Here is an 18,156-nt window from a genome sequence, read left to right on the forward strand (position 1 = left end):
GAATCAAAAACCGGAAACGGAATCCAGGTCATGGAACCGGATGCAGATGTCCGTGAAGTAAGTGGAACTCGAGAATAACATTGAATATTAAGCAGCATAGCGCAATCAGAGATTAAACAATGAACGCGCGTCCAGCGCGTCGAGCGCGTCGACGGCCAACTGGACAAAGTAGCACTTGATGCGTTATCGCGTCGTCCGCAGTCAAAGAGTTAATGGGTTAAGTATTGATCTGAGTGGGATTGACTCGAGGCGGATGCTAAATTGTATGCATGTGTGCGCCGAGGATAAGAGACTCTGCTGGGGGGTATAATCAAGACCTATGGACCGGCCGGTCAGAGCCACTCCGAAATTAATGACCAGACAACAGCAATACGAAGAGAGGAGGACAAGAAAGAGGAGAGGATTGACTCCTCTCAGGTGAAGCTTCAGCCCACACAGTGCTGTTAATAAACAATGTGCCCCAGAGGTCCTCTCCGTTGACAAAAAGATATCCTAGGGGGGATGTGTGTGCGTGCGTGTGTGTGTACGCATACGTACATGTCTGCGTGTGTATAAAAGTTAGAGCAACTGTGTAAAATAATGGAATTGGAAGCTAGGTCACACGCAACACATACTTATAATGGAAGCTGTGTTGCACAACAACACACACACACACAAACTCCCTGTCTCTCACAACAAACTGCTATGTCACATGTGACATACGTACATACATATTAATGTGCTATTGTGCTCGTCTATCCTTGTCCTCTGGTCTGCCCTGGAGGCCTTTTTTCCATTCTCACATGACGTTCTTACTGCTGCTGGCCTGGACGGACACACAGCAGAGAGAGGTGGGTGTGATAGGATGTCACTCTGGTGTGCGTGTAGCAGATCAAAGCCCTGGCTTATATAACACTATTTGGGGACATGGATTCAAGGTGTCTGGTAGCAGACACTTCAGCCTCGCCTGGTGCTCCATTCCACCCATGACCCTCTGCGTGCCTTAACTCACTCTGCTGTACAGCGGGGAACAAAGTGACATGAGACCCTGGATCTGCTGATAAAGGTTTTCTTTGCAAAGCGAGTCGTAGCAAGAGAATCCCTCAGATCCGATTCTCATGAAGTCAGCGTGACAAACAAGTACACTGAAAATATACCCAAGATGACACATATAGCCATCTGCAATGACACAAAACCCATAAACAGATATACACAGCCAGTAGATTTACTCATTTAAAATATATTTTTTCCTTAAAGTCTATAAATCCAATACAATACAATACATGTATTGTAGGGATATGATACCTCCATTCTGTGGCAATTTTGTCATCGTATTATCAGAGATGGCGCCGATATGTCCCCAAATAAAATAAACAGCCATCGATTGACCTTTAAAAGCCTAAAATCTAGTAGACTGACTGACATATTTGTCAGTCCCCTAACTAATCCATTGGCTTATGTCCACATGACACTATGTTTTTCTCCTGGTGCACACATTAAGTAGATAGTGGTGCTAGAGAGCGAGTGTGTGTGTGTGTGTGTGTGTGTGTGTGTGTGTGTGTGTGTGTGTGTGTGTGTGTGTGTGTGTTATTAGTTTTAGAGCAGCAAAAGAAAATGTTACGTGACTCATGACAGAGCAGTTTTTATACAGGGACAACGGCAGAGGAGGGGAGGAAAACGAAAGGCAGTCTAGAGCTGTGGTTCTCAAATACTTTATATGTCACAAACGCCCAAATTCATAATGTATTAAGCCACAAACCCCCATTTGAAAAGGAGTTTGTGCCAGGGACACCCATAACATAAGATTTATGTTCAATACTGTATTAAAAATTTAGAACCAATTTTTTACGATTTCAAAAATAGCATACCTGGCACTTAATGAGCTTGTAGATCGCCTAATTTCAAATACAAAATAGGATTTAAGTGGTTAAACTGTCTCTTTGAGAACCACTGCTCTGGAGGTAGAACGCTCGCCTCTGCGGGTGTTAGTGCTCTCCCGGTGAAACCAAAGATTGTTAATTTACAAAGATCCGCCATCCAAATTGTAGCCACTAGAGGTGAAATTGCACACCAATCCTAAAAAAAGTGGGCGCCGGCGTCTGACGGCAAATCCCGCGAACATCCTATGTTTACCGGTGCTAGATCCAGCAAGAGTGTGTTGCTGGGACAGGGAAAGGTCGATAATAAAGTTGATATTCTCCTGATTTTTTGTATGAAAATCTTGGGAATATTGTGAGGCTTGTGACGATCCGGTCCCATATTTAATTCAGTGACCACGGGGCTAAAGAATCGTTCAGAAGCTGTGTTCACGTTCACTCCTCCATTGGAATGAATAGACTCCAACCTGCTTAAGGTCTCCTAAAAAGACATCCGCCTACTTCACGCAGATATGGGAAGTAAACCGGAGATGGCAAGTCTTGCTATTTTTGTCTTGGGTGAAACTCATCACCGTCAGGTGAAAAAGCGGCTGGCGACTCCTTGTGTATTGAAGGTTGTTCATACCGCCCCCAGAGCAACAGTGTGGGTCAACTGATAGGGACATGTCATAAGAATGAGGGACAGTCAGGAGGAGCAGGCCCCGCTCTACAGAGACTAAATACAACAACAGGCTTTCACTCCCCATCGAGCACACAGCATTAAACCATTCAATCCGGGAACGCATCTGTGTCATTTTAGATGTCTTTGGCTATTCAAAAATAGCAGATATAAAAGCTCATAGCGTGGCACCGAATGTGATATGTGCTGCCCTAGAGGAGACCTCTCTCTCAGCTTAACACAGATCTAGTTATGTCACATCAGAGATTAAAGCCAAAGATGCACTCAAATCATCTGGACAGGAGCTTGATCGGGTCCCTGGCAGCTCCGAACTCACTACACAGGTTTTGAATACAGGGTGGAGAGAGATACAGTATAATACACGCACTGGAAGGTAGGAAACAAAGAAACAAAATAAATACTGTACACTGTATTGTACTGTACTACATACATGTTATGTATTATACTGTATTAACTGTAGTGGCAAACCATGACTGATGGACCTACGCCTTCAGTGAGACCAAATATCCCTGACATAGGCTGTTTCATTACTTAACACACCAAAAATAGTACACGGTAGGAGGGGGATTCAATCTAGCACATGTACTGTACAGGAAAGACTGCATGATGAACGGCCTCATGCAACCTTTTGGGGAGAGAGGGGTTGTGTTCTAACCTGACACCGTCAAATGGAAGAAGCTTGCGACACACATTTGTTTCACAGCCTACTTCCCATCTGAGACTCCGGTCGCAGAATCGATGACAGACAGTTTTTCTTTTTTTCAAGCTACTAGGCAGGTGATTGGATGATCCCGCCCCTAGCAGCCGCTGATTGGTTCGGACACGCAGTGTTCGGCCATCTCTACTCCCTGCGCAATCCCAGACCTCCCTGAAATCAAATGCAAATGAGATTTCCGGAGGGAGGGGGTTTACCAGGCTAGTTGTGTTCCACACCGAGTGACAAATGTCAAGTCTAACTTATTTATCTTGTAGTCACTTGCTGCAATGTCGCAGAGCCGAAACCCCAAGAATTAGTGCACTGCTCACTTCACACAGGCCCACACACACACACACACACACACACACACAAGGATAAAACTGTATAAAACAACGTGGACAAAGAGAGAGTGGCAGAGGGAGTAGAACGCACAAGAGACTAATTAAGGTAGTGCTCAAAAATAGCTAGGGGGAGACGGTCAGGAGACAGAAAAAGAAAGGTAGAGCGTGAGAGAGATTTGGTCCTGGACAGCCGGCCCGGCCCACCGAGAGAAACCCAACAGGTCCAGATGGTTCTTCCTCTTCCTGTGGAGCTGGCTGCTGGTTGGCTGAGAGGAACCACAGGGGCGGAGGATGCGACGAGCTCAGCTGATGTGAGCAGCTCAGTGGAACCCTGGCAGTGCGCGTGCACACGCACACACATGCGCGCGTGACACGTGCTGCGGCACCCCGCCAGCCCTGGCCTAAGTCTGGATGTGTGACTCGCTATATTTTTCTGTGGGTGTGTGCCTGCATGCAGAGCCCGCTAAAAGACCAAGCCTGATTTAAGCCTGATTTGCCTGGAGAGAATAGCTGCTCTAAGCATGTTAGTCGCTGTGCGTGCGTGTCCAGGGTACTATGACATCACAGGTTTTGTGCAGTCAGAAATGTAAAGAATAAGATGAAAATTGTCAATCTACAAGCTCAGAACCGCCGCGATGTGCCGCGTTGTGGCTACTATAAAATAGGGCCTTTCTGTGTGATGATCCTTCAAAATAAAAAATAAAACATGCATGTTACAGACATGCTTTTTTTGTGACTGCCCCTGGCCAGAAACAAGGCAGTATAGCTGGTGCTGGTGCCCGGGTGCTGCTCAGTGTGGCTGCGCACTGCTCCGACAAGTTAAGATGGGTACGGCGTATGTGGGTATATTTATATATATACATAATACTGCCCACCAAGCCTTTAAGCCTGTGTACCCATATACAGAAGCTCTGTGTGCACGCTGAAGTGCTTTGTCTGCACATACAGAGAGAGAGAGAGAGAGAGTGGGGGGAAGGGGGGAGACAGAGAGAGTCAGTGTTCTAGATAAGCCCCCTCCAGCATTACGTAAGAGCATTAGTAGACTGGGAACACTGGAAGCCCAATCACACGCGTCTGATGCAGCTGTAGCAGATATGCTACTTATAGCCAGTCAGATGTGTCCGAACAGCACGTGGGATATCTGCAGCTGATGAGATGGTGATGGTGGTGTGTGTGTGTGTGTGTGTGTGTGTGTGTGTGTGTGTGTGTGTGTGTGTGTGTGTGTGTGTGTGTGTGTGTGTGTGTGTGTGTGTGTGTGTGTGTGTGTGTGTGTGTGTGTGTGTGTGTGTGTGTGTGTGTGTGTGTGTGTGTGTGTGTGTGTGTGTGTACGCAGCTCAGGGGTCTCTGAATAGGATCCTCTTATAATGGATAGCCAGCAGTGGTATTTATCACCCAATGTCACCAGCGCGGCGCTCCACCTCCTCTAACAATAGGTGTGGGGGTGTTGAAAATCTATCTGTGTGCTGAGCAACGATAGATTTTTGTCCCACATTGACTTTCTCTGTTTTTAAACTGACTAACGCAGTGCCCGTTCCGTACGGAACATGCACCCTCACCTTGGGTACTACTCGGCAATACGCCCGCGCCATGTGTGAAGTCGATCAAATTGATCGATGAGTTGGTTTGTGAGATACTGGTTTTCTTCAAATCAGACAAGCTTTTTCAAGGGGGCTTTCACTTCCATTTGTGCCCTTTCACGAGTTTGTGCGATTCTGACTTGCCTGTACACAGGCACAAGGTAACCATGGGAAAATACCCCCCCCCACCCAACATTCTTACTTCAGTCCTCACACACACACACACACACACACACACACAGACACAAAAGCGGGTTTTGTGCCTGTTGTGCAAGAAGGAGAAGAACAGCAACACAAAAGCACAGAGAGCACCTGTTGTGCCTGCTGCGTTGAATCACAGAGACAGACAGGGTCAGCAGCAGGCAGCACAGGTGCTGTGCGGAACGATGGCCCTGATAGCGTGTCGCTCTACACTTATCTGTCTCTCCCATCAGTGAGAGTGTATTCTGTGATTCCCTGGTGTGTTGTCAGTGATGTATAGGTGTTTGTGTGTGGATGGGGGGGGGGGGGGTGGTCGCTCGGAGGAGAAGCTGAGAGCTGTAATCATGAGCCGGGACACACGGGGGTGTGGACTTCCCTTACCCGTTCCTCCCCCCGGCCCGCCGCGCGCTCCCGCAGGAAGGACCTCCGAACAAACACAGTAAATAAGAACAGAGAGCAGAGGAGAGAGATGGAGGGACAGAGAGAGAGAGAGAGAGAGAAAAAGAGAGAAAGAGAGAGAGCGAGAGAGAGAGAGAGGGGTGGGGATGATCATGGTGTAGAAAACCCAGCCAAGCCAACAAATTAACTGCTCTCCTCTCCTCTACCGTTCAACGTGACTAACACTGACATCATCGCAGTGTTTTGTTTTGTATGCGAGAGGGAGGGATGGGTGAGAGAGAGAGAGAGAGAGAGAGAGAGAGAGAGAGAGAGAGAGAGAGAGAGAGAGAGAGAGAGAGAGAGGGTCATAAGGTGAGGACAGACAGTTTCTGTGCTTGGCTCTTTGTTTGAAAAATATATCCATATGTCCTCTCTGCTACAGATTACCTTCTCAGTTGGTAATCTGTACACCCCGCCCCGGCATGGAGAGCTATAGTTGGAGACGGACTGCCTATTTTGTGGTGGAAACGAGTACAATCAGGCTTTGAATCACAATTTCCTCTAGTATGTACTCTGCCTACCAGGGTGACAGATGAAGGATTTTAAAGGCAGATTATGCACCAACAGTGTAGACTCACTTTCACTGGAACTCTACTTTGAAGGCAGATGTGAAAAGCCATATTTTACCAAGCACTAGTGTCAATGGGCCCTTAGTTTCCAATAACTGGCTTTATTAGGGCCTGTAAAAGCAGCCAGTTGAGCCACATGCTTCCAGGGCGCAGTCCTCATTGGGGACGAAAGTAATCTGTGCTCTCTCTCTCTCTCTCTCTCTCAGACAGAGACCTGATAGCTCAACACGCTGACTCAAGACAGAACATCCTTTCAGTAAATAAAGTAATGAATAAATAAATAGACCTCATGTCAGTGGAAAAAAATGAATAAGAGAGCTTTGATCTACACATCCTGTTTTATCTCCATTATGTTCTGCATTTCCCACAACCCCTTGCCATCTGTGGCTCGACTACAGGCTTTAGGTGTGGTGGTAGGATCAGCCAAAGGCGAAGAGGACGCCATGACGGACAAGGTGGTGAGGGTGAGGGTCAGGCAGCTTTAATCCCATCAGCATCTCAACAGCCTTGCCTTGTCTTAACTCTCACCTAACCTGATCTGAGATAGGGTTGGGGGTGGGGATGGTCATCATGGCCTGTGAAGTTTGTCACACGGGTGTCAGGATGACAGCACATGCCTGGGCTGGTCTTCCCCCTTCAGGGCAGCTATTGGACGGTGACCTCCGTCCAGCGCCAAAACGGCAAAGAGAAACCTGTGTGCTCAGCCTGCCTGACTTCAGTGTGTTGCTAAAGTAAACAGCTCCTCTCTCCCCACTGCAGTCTCCTCTCTCTCTGAGAGCAGGGAGAACAAACAAGGACAAGAAGCTAGTAGGCCTCTGTGTCTTTAGGCTACAAGCAGTCTGCCACCACCACCTTAACAATAGCACACGCGCACGCACACAGCCATATGAGATTGCAGCTTCGTATTATTAACCAATTTTATAATTAGAATGTGATGGTGAGTAGCCGCAACTAATCAGAGCACAGCCTCGTGACTCCTTCAAGATACGTATGTATATTACAATGAATGCAAGAAGTACAGAATGGGGCTTTCTATCATTTGCCCCCATTTCAAGCAATTACTTGCAACCAATTAAACAGACATGAAGACAGGAAAACATCCATCTTCTTACAATAAATGCACTGAATCTCTGTTCGTGCGTCTGTAATCCACGTATCTTGAGAACCGTTCGACCGACCGACTTGGAATCCAGCACACGCATCGCAGGCAACCCGAGGGAGTGCACTGCCCAGCGTTGAGGCGGTCGGATAGGCCGTTGTCCAGAACCGGCTGAACGGCCATAAAAAGGCTCTGGCCGTGGCCCAAATGAGCCAATTGATTGCCATGGCAATCCCTGGCTAAGCTTGATTTGGCACATTCCCCACACCTGTCAGATTCGCCACACCTGCCATTTGATTACTTAGTCAGTCTACTTTCCACAGTCAGTTTGCACTCTCTTCAGACATTCTGCACAGACATATACCACTGCACAAGGACTTTCCAGAAGCGCCGATCCCCCCATAGGCTCATATGGGCATGGCCATATATATTGATATCATCAGGGATCTCCATATATGGCCATAAAAGGAACAAGGACAGACACAGAGTTACAGAGATCTCCATTTATGGCCACAAAAGGGACACAGACAGACAGACGGTTAAAACAGGTACTCTGACAGCGGGTATAATGAGTATTGCATAACAAGGTGGAGCATGCATTCCCTATTTGCATCGTTCTCAACTTGCATCGTTCCCGAGTAGGCCGGTGCCAAATGAGCACCTGTCTAGTTTTATGTAATAAAAAGACTTTCGCCTTACATGATTTTTCAGCATCGTTAAATGTATTTTTCCACATTCTAAAAATCATCTTCTGAACCCATTCCAAAATAATATCTCAACCCCAAGGGGCGGGCAGCTGCAGACTCTGGAACAGTGCCAGCAGAGGTGGAGTTTCTCTGTGCTGTCCAGTGTCCAGGCTGACCCAGCAGCATGTGCACGGTATGTGTTATTAGGCTATAATTACAGAGTACAGTGTCAGTCAGAGTGTCCTTTAGCCCTCTTCAGCCAGTCACATTGCCCTGATAGGGGTCTGGGCCAGTGCATCCATCTATATAAAGGCCTGTGGGTCTCTGCAGGCAAGGCTAGGGTTAAAATCCCTGCCCATATAGGGGTATGTGTTTACTCTTGGCTGCTGAGGGAGTCTTGTTACAACTTAAGCACATTGTGAAACAAGGCGGGACCCCAAACTCCTGACCAGTGAGCTTGCCCCATCTCCAGTTTCATAACACTATGCAAACACACCAACAAACACACACAAACCATCACTACCAGACTGAATGCAGATAATCTCATCAAGACCAGGAGAGAAACACTGTTTGGCATTACTCCCAAGTATGGTGCTATTGTGCTGTTGACACCTAAAACCAACTCTGACCTGGAAAAACAGACTGACATGCGGAATCAATCTACATGATTAGTTTAGATGCTTATACAATACTGCAGCGTATATATTTAATACTGGTAACTAACTGGGTCTTTCTTTGAGAGCAAGCACAAGATGTTTGTACTGAGCTACCCATGACAAATTGCTGCAATTGTGTAATTAGCAAAACAACATCAAAACAAACAAAGACGTCTTCTCTGGCCCTTGTTTTTGCTCCTCGCCAGTCGCCACGGAGATATGTCAACGTGTAAACAGGTTGTGGTCCATATGGTTTGAGACTCCCCCACCCCACTACAGCGTGGCTGTCAAGAACATTTTGTTTGCACTTGCAGCAGCAGCTACTTTGCAAGTAAGACGAGCTATGTACAACACAAAAGAACAGTGTTTGGCTTGACTCAAGGCATGCATATCAGCTGTTCAATGTAAAGTACAATGTGAGTCACCGAACTGGAGTCAACTGAACTTCCTTACATGTGTAAAAAGCCTGGTTGGCCAATAAAACCCGACCCTGAAGGGTGTTGCTGTTGGATGCTTATGTGGTTTCAATAACAAAGAAACAGATTATGACTGCGTGGTTAAAAGACAACAGTTCATGACTGACGTGTGGGAACAACACACAGAACCCAGAGCAGCACATCTTACATTCTGTGTCGTAGCTGATGTCTCCTGCTGGCTGTAGTGTGTCCTAATGTCCCCGGTCAACTGTTGTTATTCATCCTAGCGACCAAGTGAACCAGCTGTTACATCATTCCCTGACTGGGCCCTGGCCTGATTACTACCCCAAGGGATGTTCTGGGTACAAGTACTGTACGCTCAATAACAGTCCACTCTGGAAAAGCCCTGTCTGTCTGCCTGCTTGCTGACCACTAAAAGTCAGAAGTGCACTACATGTTGCGAGGGCAATATCTGAGCTTTTAATAAAATGTAGTGTGTTGTACGGTATTACCAGCATACAATAAGGACAGACTGGAGAAGTCCTTTGTCCATCAGTCGACTTTGAGGCTTAATCAGGAGTTTGGCCAGGGGTAGGCTGAGCGGCGGACATTGCTATTGTCTTTGTGTTTTTATGTATGTCAAATGTGTGTATATGTCTTGCATGCATGGCTGCTGCATGGGTCGCAAGACAAATTTCAGTGTAATAAAGTATTATCGTATAGTATTTGTGTCAGGGTATTATAAAAAGGCATTGGCTTGTGAATTTACATACAAATACATTAGTACATTGACTATTTCTGCTTTTTGAGGGAGGGAGCTATGTTTTGTTTTGTATGGGTACACTGTTACAGTGTGTAACAGTTTGCTTATGTGGATGTATGTGATGTTATGGATACTGGTGAAGATGATCAAAATAAACTTAACTAAAAAAAACACAGTACAGTAACAGTCTTATAATATAACTTACCTCTGTCAGTTTTCATGTTGTCCAGTGTCATGGGTCAGCCGGTCAGGGTCTCTGGCTAGGGGTCTTCAGGTCAGTGATGTCTTCTTCAGACGTATTTTCTGTCTTCAGTACAACAACAGCCGGGACCCACAGATCAGATCCTGACTTTTACTGTATGAGCAACAGCAACAACGATCAGCTGTAGTAGGGACTAGGGAAGCCCTGTTGTGTGTTGCTCCCTATCCGACAACAAAGCGTCGCTTTGTTAGCATGCTACTGTACGCGTCCATGGAGCAGCAGAACATTAAAGAGGATCTCTTGACTGTATAGCCTCTATATCTGGGGGGTTCTGAGGTTCGGATGATCGGCCTGCCAACAACAACAAGTAACCGAACCGGACTACTTCTTAATTCGGCTAGCAAACGATCTTCCTGTCACGATCCGTCTCGAATTCCACCACCCGTACCATCATCGTCATCATCATCAGATGAAGCATGATCTGTGGTCTCCTCCTGCACGTCCCTCCAACTGAACCCACTTGACAACTGACCGTTAACTAACCTGGTGGTGATCCACCAACATAGCTGTTGTACCCGTGGATCCAGTAACACATGCGATGATCACGACGACCTTCCTACCTTCTTGCAACACCCAACCCCCCCTATATCTCTTATCTATCACCAGCAGCAGCACCGCAGAGCAGGTACACACACACACTGATGAAGAAGACTTTCTTTCAGCGGATCGGTCCTCTTCTATAGCGATACAACGATAAGATCGACGGTGTCAAAAGCGGTCTGTAGTTCTACCTGTCTGTCGAGTTCCTTTGTATAATCCTCCTTCCTCCTCATCTTCAAACTTTCACACAAGACAAAAGCTGCCTGATCGCTCCGATCATCATGCGACTACAAATACTAACTAACACTTAATGTGTCTGACATTCATTCAAACAAACACTGAACCCTGTCTGTATGAGACGCTGTCTGTCTGTCAAACGGTGTTGTTAAGTTAACTGACATTTTTGTTAACGGACTCCTTCCTTCCATACAGCACCACCGTGCTGCTGTGTTGTGTGTGTGAGTGTATACGTCAGTGTTGCCAGTTTGTGTGAGAGAAATAAGCATTAACCGGGTCTATGAAAATAGCCGATCTACAAGCTCACAACGCGTCGCATCTGGTATTTTCAAAAAATCTTGAAATAAAATTTGGAATATTCTTTGGATACATTCTACACAAATCTGGTAAGGGGCTCCCTCCCAGAAACAAAACATTTTCAGATGGGGGTCAGGGGACAAAATACATTTTAATTTGGGGGTCCATGACATGAAAATATTTGAGAACCACTGGTTAAAATAATTTTAAAAAATTGTGAAGCAAGCCAAAATAAGCAACTACACTTTAGAAACAAGCCCAAATAAGCAACTACACTTTAGAAACAAGCCCAAATAAGCAACTACACTTTAGAAACAAGCCCAAATAAGCAACTACACTTTAGAAACAAGCCCAAATAAGCAACTATTCTTTAGAAACAAGCCCAAATAAGCAACTACACTTTAGAAACAAGCCCAAATAAGCAACTACACTTTAGAAACAAGCCCAAATAAGCAACTATACTTTAGAAACAAGCCCAAATAAGCAACCACACTTTAGAAACAAGCCCAAAATCGCTTATAATAAGCGGACATGGCAACCCTGGTTGTGTGTGTGTGTGTGTGTGTGTGTGTGTGTGTGTGTGTGTGTGTGTGTGTGTGTGTGTGTGTGTGTGTGTGTGTGTGTGTGTGTGTGTGTGTGTGTGTGTGTGTGTGTGTGTGTGTGTGTGTGTGTGTGTGTGTGTGTGTGTGTGTCTATGTGTGTGTGTGTTACAGTGTTCTGCTGCTTGTCAAAACAGATCAGTGCAGCAGCACTGAGTCACGTGTCCCAACAACAGCCCCACTACGTCACTTCCGACCAGCCTCAAATGAACTTGCCCACTTGTAGGTGTCGGGTGGAAAACCTCGTATGTACAAATAAACTATTTTTTCCTGAGCTGTTGACCATTGATCTCAATTGTATTAATTTCATTGTTTTTTGTTTTTAAATGTAGCACTTTGAGATTTGGTTCAAATATAAAGTGCGTTACAAATCAAATGTATTATTATTCATATTATTATGTCCAAATAAAACCGTTACTTTTCAGGAAATTGAAAAAAAAGAGGAAACTGTGTGTTTCAATGGATACAATCAATGTAATTATTATGTAGTCAACACACTCTTGTTAATACTTTTCATTATATACATGAATAAAAAAATAAACACAGGGAGAATTAGGCTACCAGGTAACCACTTTTCACATTCAATTGCCCCCCCCCCCCTCCCCCAACGACGAACATTGTTCCAGTGTTGCCCAACAGTAACGATGATCAGCATATTCACGAGGGGGGGGAAATGGAGATACAAGGTTTCTGCCCGACAGCAACATAGCGTTGCTATGGCAACCAGACTACAAGAAGTATCACTAGCAGAGCTAACTTTTTTCGGGGGGCGAGAAGCAACGCGCACGTTTTTGTCCGAGTTAGGGACATGAAGCCAGTGTGTAAAGCTCAGTGGTGGAAAGTAATTAAATACACTTACTCGAGTACTGTAGGCTACTTAAGTACAATTTTGAGGTACTTTTACTTTACTGGAGTATTTCCAATTTTCTTTTTCTTCTACGAAATTCCGGACTTTAACTTGTAACAGAGTATTTCTACATTGCATTATTTATATTTTTACTTAAGTAAAACATTTGAGTACTTATTCCACCGCGCGCGCGCGCGCGCACACACACACACACACACACACACACACACACACACACACACACACACACACACACACACACACACACACACACACACACACGGAGTGGTGGGACGGTCCAACTCTCAGCACTGATTGGATAGCATTGGGCTTAATGCGCGTTCACGCCCCCACCGCACGTGAGCTGGTTCAGTGTATTATTATTGAACATTATGTTCCCTCTGCTCGGGACTGCATTGCTTTTATTATAGAGAATATAGAGATGCTATGGGATGGCTTCCCACTTTCTTTATTTGTTTTGGAGATGGTCATGGTACACCAGTGGTGTAAAGTAACTAAGTACATTTACTCAAGTACTGTACTTAAGTACAATTTTGAGGTACTTTTACTTTACTGGATTATTTACATTACTACTCTTACTTCTACTCCACTACATCTCAGAGGCAAATATTGTACTTTTTACTCCACTAAAATTATTTGAATACTTTAGTTACTAGTTACTTTGCAGATTTTCATGATTATTACAAAACACATTACCCACTTCAGCTCTTTATAAATTTTGGCCATTTGAAAATCAGCAGATCTACAAGCTCACAATCACAACACATCTTGTAGATCTGCTAGATCCTTATACATTTTATACATTTGAAAACTTGCATAATGAGTACTTTTACCTTTGTACTTTAAGTATATTTTGATAACAATACTTTTGTACTTTTACTCAAGTAAAACTTTTTCCACCACTGGCTTTTGGATACAGGCAAGCAGCCTGTGGCATTGTCCTTTAAATGTCTACTGATATTGTTCTCTACCCTGTGCTGTACAGGGTCGATTGATTACATGTAATCAGATTACGTCAAATAAATAACTAGCCTAGAATCAGCCCAGATTACATTTGTCAATGAAGTTTGATTACATTTTAGGCTATGGCAGCTTTCTTTGAACCAAGGTGCCAAGACTGGGGTGCCAAGTCTGGGATCACTTTCTCAATCCAGACCCCCTGCCATTCCAATACACACTTCAATTTCAGATTAGATTAGTTTGCAAATGACATAGCTTGCCCACTTTCAGTAACCTAACCTTAACATAGCGTTTAAGATGAACATGGGATTCTCAGGTCACAGTCTATTGTTGGTGCCCCAATATTTTAACATTGAACGTGAAACAAAGCCACCATTTCTACAAAACAAATATGGCTATTAAGAATCTTAACTCACACATCACAAAATAATCCCTTTGTGTTTGACTAAATCAGAGCTATAGGGTCACCTTGTGGCCGGAATCAAGAAGTGCAGCCTGTATGTGAAAAAAATAAAAAATAGGCATAAATATCCCTTTGAGAAAGACAGATCACAAGTACATGCTCTATTACAAATCTTAATTGTCTCCGCCAGGCCGAAAGGCATGGCGAGAGAGTATGTTTTACCCCCTGTCCGTCCGTCCGTGTGTCCGTCCGTGTGTCTGTGTGTTAGCAGCTAATCTCTGGCACCGTTGGCCCGGTCGCTGCGAAACTGTGCACACACACTCCCTGGATGCCAATTCAGAACCTCTGCCTTTTCACATGGGCCTGTTATAGCGCCACCAGGAGGCCGATTTGTGCAAAACCCATTTACTCCTACAGATTTTATCCAAACATCACGCAAATCGGTACACAGTATCTCTATAGTCATGTGATCAAGACGGATCTGTCCGATATTTCATATTCCATCCTCATTGGCTAAGGTTGGCTTCCAAAGTTTGCAGGATTGGTCCGTTTTGAACAAAATGTCTCAAATCATGAACACAGCGTACGATTTTCGTGAAAACTTGCACGCACATTTCCACTAGGCCGAGGAAGAAATGCCACCCTTTTCACATTAGCCTGTTATAGCGCCACCAGCAGGTCTAATTTACCAAAACACATTTTTGCAACAAAATGCCTCAAATCATGAATGCACGCACATTCCCACTAGCCCGAGGAAGAAATGGCACCCTTTTCACATTGGCCTATTATAGTGCCACCAGGAGGCCACAATAACCTACTTGACCTGGCGGAGACCTGTGCTCCGAGGAGCACTTTTTCTAGTTTTCACTCATATTGTATTACAAATACATTTTGCAATGTATATTGGGTTATTTGCACATTGCACATTGTTTCACTAGGTGTTATGCAGAGGTTTTGATTGATTGATTGATTGATTGAATACTTTATTAGCAGTTTGCAAACAAACAAAAAAGCACAGTTCAATACAAGGTCAGCTAAGAGGATTTAAAACCCAAGAAAGCCTATGGCTTGTTTCCATTGGGGTCCTTTGTACTCAATTCATAGAGACATTTAATGACTGACAGATATACACTACTTTGCAAGACATCATAAAAACACATTTGAAAACAGAAAAACAAAAACATGTAGGCCTACAGTTTCGAATTGCAGCCACCTGTAGGTTTTGAAGGAGAGTAGGATTTTACACTCCTTCATGGCTTTTGGTAGGGCATTCCACATGTTTGTGGCATAGCAGGAGAACGAATTAAAACCCTTCTGGGTTGAACGTGATCAGTGGAGCTCCCTCTGGTGTTATGATTGTGGACGTCATTGACGTTTTTGAACTTTGACAGGTACATGGGTGTCTTATCGGTGTAGTGTATATTGTAGACCAGGACCAGGCCCATTGCAAGTTGCTTTACTCTGTCCTCAACCCTGAGCCATGATCCAACCCTAGAAAAGTGAGCAGGGGTTAGATGAGTCGTAGATTTAAGGCCAAGAAGTAGCCTTACCAGTTTGTTTTGTGATGTCTGGAAGAATTAGAAAGAAGTCAACTAATTGAGGATCTAGCAGAAATTAAAGAGCGGTATGATTTAGCAAATATAAAGGACAATTTCAGGGGAAAGGTGCTATAGACATATATTTGAGTATCTTAGAGTGACAAATTTGATAGACAAAATTTGAGTTTTATTTGTTCAAGTTAAATATTTATATAAATATATATATATATATATATATATATATACAAGTAGGTGGCGGTAATGCGCAAATATGTTTGCCAACCGCCAGTAAACCCCAAACAGAAGAAGAAAAATCGGGCACGCGCACGTCGGCGTCCATTATTAAGTGCGGGAGTGAAGCGGTCGGCGCTGAAAAACTGACGGTGAGGTTGAGCTTCGCATGGGGACAAGAAGACAGGGGGAATCCATTTGTTTAATTAATTAACTAACAAACAAACTAACTAGCTAGCTGCCTGCTTTGTCTCTTCAGCCAGAAGACCGACTGAAACCACGGACACGTTAAGTTATTAGTTGAACAAATGTCGGGGGACATGATGGAGGAAAGCAATAAAACGGTAGAGGAGGAGAGCACCACCACCACCACCATCACCGAGAACGTGAGTTCACAGCACCGCAACACCGACAACAGGAGTGTGTGCGAAAAAAAAAATAGCCGATCTACAAGCTCACAACGCGACGCTACCGCGACGCGTTGTGAGCTCAACCAAGTATAAAACAAAGTATAAAACCAAGGCGCAACCAAGTATAAAAAACCCACGGCTAAGGGGACAGTGTTGCCATGTCCGTTTATTATAAGCGACTTTCGGCTTGTTTTTCTGTGAAGTTCGTTGTAAATGTTGGTTAGCTGCTGGGGGTGGGGGTTGGGGGGATGTTTCTAAAGTGTAGTTGCTTATTTGGGCTTGTGTCACAACTAGTACAATATTTTAACCAGTGGTTCTCAAATATCTTTATGTTATGGACATAATGGTAATGGTACTCCCAAATGAATATTATGTCCCGGTAACCGGAAGGTTCGCCCCATTTTTTTTTCGCAGACCAGCGGTTTGTTTTACTGAGGATAAGGTTAGAAATAAGTTTAGGGTTAGCCATAGTTTGACTGAGTGGTTACGTTTAGGAATAAGATTAGGTTTAGGCATAGTATACTGAGGTTAAGTTTAGGAATAAGGATTGATTGATTGAATACTTTATTTAGTAGTTTGTAGAAAAAAGCAAAGGTCAAGGGTTAGGGTTAGGGTTAACCCCAATGTTGACCCCAATGTTTCAATTGGGGTCCTTTTGTACTCAATTCATAGGTTTAGGCATAGTTTACCGAGGTTACGTTTAGGAATATAATGTTAGGCATAGGCGACTGTTTTGGGGGCGAGAGTTTTGGTATTCTTTGTCGGGAAGTATTTTGTGCCAGGAAGCCCCGTACCAGATTTGTGGTGTTGGAATGTTTTCCTAGACCTGGTTGCTTATTTCTCTCACAGAATCTGGCAACACTGGTGGCGGGTGAAAGAATGAATAAATAAACGAATTTTGATTTGAAAAGATGAATGGCGTTCTTTTCAACGGAGGAAGAATGAAACTGTTCGAAGTTGAAAACCACGTCGTTTCTTTTCAAATCGATCAATCAATTGGGTTTTATTTGTTTGAAAGCGAATTCGTTATTATAGCTTTCCTTTGGCCCTCTGCTGTCATTGTTGACATTCCGAAGCTAACTGCTAAAGCTAACGTACAGAACATTTAACCAAGCGACCTGGGTCAACTGTCACCAGTTCATAACAGACCACAGTCAACAGATGCTAACTAACTAATTACTGTTCAGATCAAACCCAATAGGTCCCGTTTTCACACGACTGGTATCCACGGATTGACTAGTTAAACGTCAGCTAGCTATAACTCTGGTGGTAGCATAACTAATAGCCAGCCAGCCATTGGTGGAAGTACTACTGAGATATTGTACTTAAGTAAAAGTATCAATACCACAACATAAAAATTCTTATTTGCAAGTAAAAGGCCTGTGTTCAAACTGTTACTAGAGTAAAAGTTCAAAAGTATTCAAAAGGAAAATATACTTAAAGTACTAAAATGTTTGAAAATGGCAGATCTACAAGCTCACAACGAGTGCGAGCTTATAGATTGGCTATTTTCAAATAGTCAACGTAGAAAATAGGGCTGAAGTGGTTAATGCATGTTTTATGATATAATAATTTATATCTGCCAAGTAACTTGTAACTAAAGTTTTCAAATAATTGTAGTGGAGTGAAAGTACAATATTTGTAAAAGTATTGAATTGGAAATATTCCAGTAAAGTAGAAAATACCTCAATTGTACTCAAGTACAGTACTTGAGTAAATGTACTTGGTTACTTTACACCACTGCAGCCAGCTAACTAACACAGGCTGCCTGCGTAAAACCCAATACCTTAAACGTTGGTTAACCCAAACCAGCTAGCTAGCTTTGATTGTGTC

General features: G+C 44.0%; 2 protein-coding genes across 2 annotated transcripts in view; one reads left to right on the top strand and one right to left on the bottom strand.

The window, feature by feature from the left end:
* Positions 1–11,218, bottom strand: part of atosa (atos homolog A) — a 54,706-nt gene extending 43,488 nt beyond the window's left edge. The window contains exon 1 of the mRNA XM_080436206.1: positions 10,184–11,218. Within this exon, the coding sequence (XP_080292332.1) occupies positions 10,184–10,214 (31 nt within the window). The 5' untranslated portion in view covers positions 10,215–11,218. The remainder of the gene's footprint in view (positions 1–10,183) is intronic.
* A 5,003-nt stretch (positions 11,219–16,221) lies between these two features.
* arpp19a (cAMP-regulated phosphoprotein 19a) overlaps positions 16,222–18,156 on the top strand; it is a gene marked incomplete at its 5' end in the record, with an annotated part of 7,724 nt that continues 5,789 nt past the window's right edge. Inside the window, one exon of the mRNA XM_080432837.1 lies at positions 16,222–16,299. Within this exon, the coding sequence (XP_080288963.1) occupies positions 16,222–16,299 (78 nt within the window). The remainder of the gene's footprint in view (positions 16,300–18,156) is intronic.

Source organism: Gymnoscopelus braueri (genome assembly GCF_963280865.1).
Source record: "Gymnoscopelus braueri genome assembly, chromosome: 1".
Taxonomy (NCBI): domain Eukaryota; kingdom Metazoa; phylum Chordata; class Actinopteri; order Myctophiformes; family Myctophidae; genus Gymnoscopelus; species Gymnoscopelus braueri.